At 42.8% G+C, this 6,075-nt stretch overlaps 1 protein-coding gene across 1 annotated transcript; it reads right to left on the bottom strand.

Moving 5' to 3' along the window:
- Positions 1-5,033: 5,033 nt before the first annotated feature.
- On the bottom strand, positions 5,034-5,653 carry LOC127330394 (uncharacterized). Its single transcript, XM_051356622.2, has 2 exons — positions 5,232-5,653; positions 5,034-5,127 (listed from the first exon to the last, which is right to left on the bottom strand). The coding sequence occupies exons 1-2, from the start codon at positions 5,650-5,652 to the stop codon at positions 5,114-5,116; spliced, it is 435 nt and encodes a 144-aa protein (XP_051212582.1). The 5' UTR covers position 5,653; the 3' UTR covers positions 5,034-5,113.
- Between the last annotated feature and the right edge of the window lie 422 nt (positions 5,654-6,075).

Raw genomic sequence — 6,075 nt, 5'->3', positions numbered from 1 at the left:
CGATGTTGTAATAAATGATGTGTTGTGATATTAATCTATTATGTCTCGCAAAAACAATATTCCTGGGATTGCGATGAATGGCATAATAGGCATCTGGACTTAAAAATCCGGGTGTTGACATCTATGTTGTCCCGGTATGGATGTCTAAGTTGAGAATAATCAAAAGCGAGAAATCCAATGCGAACTTTCTCCTTAGACCTTTGTACAGGCGGCATAGAGGTACCCCTTTGTGACACTTGGTTGAAACATATGTTATGCAATGATAATCCATGTAAATCCAAGCTAATTAGGACAAGGTGCGAGCACTATTGGTATTCTATGCATGAGGCTTGCAACTTATAGGATGTCTTATGCATAGCACATATGAATTATTACCACCGTTGACAAAATTGTTTCTATGTTTTCAAAATAAAAGCTCTAGCACAAAAATAGTAATCCATGCTTCCCTCTGCGAAGGGCCTTTCTTTTACTTTATGTTGAGTTAGTTTACCTACTTCTTTCTATCTTAGAAGCAAACACTTGTGTCAACGGTGTGCATTGATTCCTACATATTTGCTTATTTGCATTCATCATATTACTTTGTGTTGACAATTATCCATGAGATATACATGTTGAAGTTGAAAGCAACTGCTGAAACTTATATCTTCCTTTATGTTGCTTCAAAGCCTTCTACTAAGAATTTATTGCTTTATGAGTTAACTCCTATGCAAGTTTTATTGATTCTTGTCTTGAAAGTACTATTCATGAAAAGTCTTTGCTATATGATTTAGTTGTTTAGTCATTATCTTTACCATTGCTTTGAATCACTGCATTCATCTCATATGCTTTACAATAGTATTGATCAAGATTATGATAGCATGTCACTTCAGAAATTATCCTTGTTATCGTTTACCTACTCGATGGCGAGTAGGAACTAAGCTTGGGGATGCTTGATACGTCTCCAACGTATCCATAATTTCTGATGTTCCATGCTAGTTTTACGACAATACCTACATGTTTTGCTCACACTTTATAATGATTTCATGCATTTTCCGGAACTAAGCTATTAACAAGATGCCACAGTGTCAGTTCCTGTTTTCTGTGGTTTTTGGTTCGAGAAAGGCTGTTCGGGCAATATTCTCGGAATTCGACGAAACAAAGACCAAATATCTTATTTTCCCGGGAAGGTTCCAGAAGTCCGAAGGGGAGACGAAGATGGGCCAGGGGGGCCCCACACCACACCTGGGCGCGGGCCCAGGCCTGGCCGCGCCACCAGGTGGGGAGGGCGCCCTGGTGCCCTTCCGACTCCGCCTCTTCGCCTATTTAACCCCTCGTGACCTAAAAACTCGATACCGATTGATGAAACTCCAGAAAGACTCCAGGGACGCCGCCGCCATCGCGAAACTCCAATTCGGGGGACAGAAGTCTCTGTTCCGGCATGCCGGCGGGACAGGGAATTGCCCCCGGAGTCATCTCCCCTCGACACCACCGCCATCTTCATCGCCATCGCTGTCTCCCATGATGAGGAGGGAGTAGTTCTCCCCCGAGGCTGAGGGATCTACCGGTAGCTATGTGGTTCATCTCTCTCTCCCATGGTGTGATCTTTATGTGATCATGAGCTTTGTATTTGATACGTCTCCAACGTATCTATAATTTCTGATGTTCCATGCTTGTTTTATGACAATACCTACATGTTTTGTTCACACTTTATATCATTTTTATGCGTTTTCCGGAACTAACCTATTGACGAGATGCCGAAGTGCCAGTTCCTGTTTTCTGCTATTTTTGGTTTCAGAAATCCTACAAAGGAAATATTCTCGGAATCGGACGAAATCAACGGCCAGCATCTTATAATTCCACGAAGCTTCCAGAACACCGGAGAAGCACCAGAGGGGAGCCCTGGGGGCCCACACATGTGGGCGGCGCGGCCCAAGGGGGGCGCGCCCCCCTACTGTGTGGCTGCCCCGCAGCCCCTCCGACTCCGCCTCTTCGCCTATTTAGGCCTCCCTGACCTAAAACATCGACACGGATTGACGAAACACCAGAAAAGCCTTCCAGAGCCGCCGCCATCACGAAACTCCAATTCGGGGGATAGAAGTCTCTGTTCCGGCACCCTGCCGAGACGGGGAATTGCCCCCGGAAGCCATCTCCAGCGCCATCTTCACCGCCATCGCTGTCTCCATGATGAGGAGGGAGTAATTCTCCCCTGGGGCTGAGGGCTCTGCTGTAGCTATGTGGTTCATCTCTCTCTTTGTGATCTAGTTGAATATCATCTATGTGCTACTCTAGTGATGTTATTAAAGTAGTCTATTCCTCCTCCATGATGTAATTGTGACAGTGTGTGCATCATGTGGTACTTGGTATAAGCTATGATTGTGATCTTTTGTAGATTATGAAGTTAACTATTACTATGATGGTATTGATGTGATCTATTCCTCCTTTCATAGCCTGTCGGTGACGGTGTGCATGCTATGTTAGTACTCGGTATAATTGCGTTGGTCTATCATGCACTCTAAGGTTATTTAAATATGAACATCGAATGTTGTGGAGATTGTTAACCCCGGCATTGAGGTGCTCTTGTAGCCCTACACAATTAATGGTGTTTATCATCCAACAAGAGAGTGTAGAGTAGTTTCAGTTATGTGATCAATGTTGAGAGTGTCCACTAGTGAAAGTAGGATCCCTAGGCCTTGTTTCCACACATCGAATCTCCGTTTGTTTACTGTTCTGTTGCATGTTTACTCGCTACCATATTTTATTCAGATTGCTATTACCACTCATATTCATCCTTACCACTTACATCTCACTATCTCTTCGCCGAACTAGTGCACCTATACATCTGACAAGTGTATTAGGTGTGTTGGGGACACAAGAGACTTCTTGTATTGTGATCGCAGGGTTGCTTGAGAGGGATATCTTTGACCTCTTCCTCCCTGAGTTCGATAAACCTTGGGTGATCCACTTAAGGGAAAACTTGCTGCTGTTCTACAAACCTCTGCTCTTGGAGGCCCAACACTGTCTACAGGAAAAGAAGCGTGAGTAGACATCAAGCTATTTTCTGGCACCGTTGCCGGGGAGGAAAGGTAAAAGGCACTCACACTCTGGTCCCAGGTAACTAAGTTATTTTCTGGTACCGTTGTAAGTGCTCGAAGCTATTTCCTTTAGATCCTGCAATTGCATCTTTTTGTTTCTTGTTTTACACTAGTAAGGCATAATGGAAAACAATTGTGAGCTTTTTAATCTATTTCCTGAGTTAAGACATGGATTGTTTGCTGCGAAAATTAAAAAACCTATGGAATCTTATTTGCATGCTAGTAGCAATAATATTAGTATGAACGCTTTGAACACCATTGTTTCTAATGATATGGAAAATTCTAAGCTTGGGGAAGCTGGTTTTGATGAGCATGATATTTTTAGTCCCCCAAGCATTGAGGAGAAAATTTACTTTGATGATACTTTGCCTCATATTTATGATGATTATAATGATAGTAGTCTTTTGGTGCCGCCAGTTATGGAGGATAAATTTGATTATGATTACAATATGCCTCCTATATTTGATGATGAGAATAATAATGATAGCTACTTTGTTGAATTTTCTCCCACTACAACTAATAAAATTGATTATGCTTATGTGGAGAGTAATAATTTTATGCATGAGACTCATGATAAGAATGTTTCATTTGATAGTTATATTGTCGAGTTTGCTCATGATGCTACTGGATATTATTATGAGAGAGGAAAATATGGCTGTAGAAATTTTCATGTTACTAAAATACCTCTCTATGTGCTTAAAATCTTGAAGTTGCGCTTGTCTAGTCTTTCTATGCTAGGCGGTACAGGAACAACTTCCGGTACTGCGCTACTCTGATCTATGAGAGAAGGTTCATTAACCTCGTCGAGTTCTACTTTCCTTCCAGTCACTTCTTTAGTGAGAAACTCCTTCTCAAGAAAGGATCCGTTCTTGGCAACAAAGATTTTGCCTTTGGATCTGTGATAGAAAGTGTACCCAATTGTTTCTTTAGGGTATCCTATGAAGACGCATTTCTCCGCTTTGGGTTCTAGCTTGTCAGGCTGTAACTTCTTTACATAAGCTTCGCAACCCCAAACTTTAAGGAACGACAGCTTAGGTTTCTTTCCAAACCATAGTTCATACGGTGTCGTTTCAACGGATTTAGATGGTGCCCTATTTAAAGTGAATGCGGCTGTCTCTAATGCATAACCCCAAAATGATAACGGCAAATCAGTAAGAGACATCATAGACCGAACCATATCTAAGAGAGTTCGACTACGACGTTCGGACACACCATTACGCTGTGGTGTTCCCGGCGGCGTCAACTGTGAAAGTATTCTGCATTTCTTTAAATGCATGCCAAACTCATAACTCAGATATTCGCCTCCGCGATCAGAACGCAGAAACTTAATCTTCTTGTTACATTGATTTTCTACTTCACTTTGGAATTCCTTGAACTTCTCAAAAGTCTCGGACTTATGTTTCATAAATTAAATATATCCATATCTACTCAGATCATCCGTGAAGGTTAGAACATAACGATAACCACCGCGCGATGCTACACTCATTGGTCCGCACACATCGGTATGTATGATTTCCAATAATTCTGTAGCTCGCTCCATTGTTCCAGAAAATGGAGTCTTAGTCATTTTTCCCATTAGACATGCCTCGCATCTGTCAAGTGACTCAAAATCAAGTGACTCAAGAAGTCCATCGGAATGGAGTTTCTTCATGCGCTTCACTCCAATATGACCAAGACGACAGTGCCACATATAAGTAGAATTATCATTCAATTTCATTCGCTTAGCATTAATGTTATGAACATGTGTATCACTACTATCGAGATTTAACAAGAATAAACCATTCATCTCAGGTGCATGGCCATAAAAGACATTACTCATATAAATCGAACAACCATTATTCTCAGACTTAAACGAATAACCGTCTTGCATTAAACAAGATCCAGATATAATGTTCATGCTCAACGCAGGTACCAAATAACAATTATTAAGGTTTAAAACTAATCTCGAAGGTAGATGTAGAGGGAGCGTGCCGACGGCGATCACATCGACTTTGGATCCATTTCCAACGCGCATCGTCACCTCGTCTCTTGCCAGGCTTCGTCTATTCCGCAGTTCCTGTTTCGAGTTACAAATGTGAGCAACCGAACCAGTATCAAATACCCAGGCACTACTACGAGAACCAGTAAGATAGACATCAATAACATGTATATCAAATATACCTTTCTTTTTGACGTGGCCGCTCTTCAGATCGGCCAAGTATTTGGAGCAATTGCGCTTCCAGTGCCCCTTCCCCTGGCAGTAATAGCACACAGTCTCAGGTTTAGGACCAACCTTAGGCTTCTCAGGATGCGGTGCAACTTTCTTGCCGCCCTTCTTGAAGTTACCCTTGTTAGGCTTGCCCTGCTTTTTGAAACTGGTGGTCTTGTTGACCATCAACACTTGGTTCTCCTTCTTAATCTCTACTTCAGCAGATTTCAGCATGGAAAAGAGTTCAGGCAAATCTTTATTCATGTTCTGCATGTTGTAGTTCATCACGAAGTTCTTGTAACTTGGTGGCAGTGATTGAAGGACACGATGAATACCCAGCTGGTTAGGGATCATCATCCCTAAGTCACTGAGCTTCTTCGCATGTCCGGACATGGCGAACATGTGCTCACTAACGGAGCTGCCCTCTTCCATCATGCAGCTAAAGAACTGCTTCGAGGCCTCATAGCTCTCCACGGCCGCATGAGTCTCAAAGATAAGTTTGACCTCACGCATCATCTCACAGGGGTCGTGGTGCTCAAAACGCTTTTGGAGCTCTGCCTCTAAGCTGCACAAGATGGCACACTGAACTTCCGAGTACCGAGTTGCCCGAGTCTCATAAACATTCTTTATGTCCTCGGACACTGCAGGAGGTGGTGGGGAACCTAGCGGTGCATCGAGCACCTATTGCAGGCTTCCACCAGTGAGGAAAATCCTCACATGACGGAACCAGTTAGTGAAGTTGCTACCATTTCCCTTAAGCTTTTCTTTCTCTAGGAACTGGTTAAAATTGATGGAGGGGGCGCCATGATCTACAAC

This window comes from Lolium perenne, chromosome 6 (genome assembly GCF_019359855.2).
Source record: "Lolium perenne isolate Kyuss_39 chromosome 6, Kyuss_2.0, whole genome shotgun sequence".
Classification (NCBI taxonomy): domain Eukaryota; kingdom Viridiplantae; phylum Streptophyta; class Magnoliopsida; order Poales; family Poaceae; genus Lolium; species Lolium perenne.
Note: the sequence above shows the minus strand (reverse complement) of the source record. Positions and strands in the feature narration are given on the sequence as shown.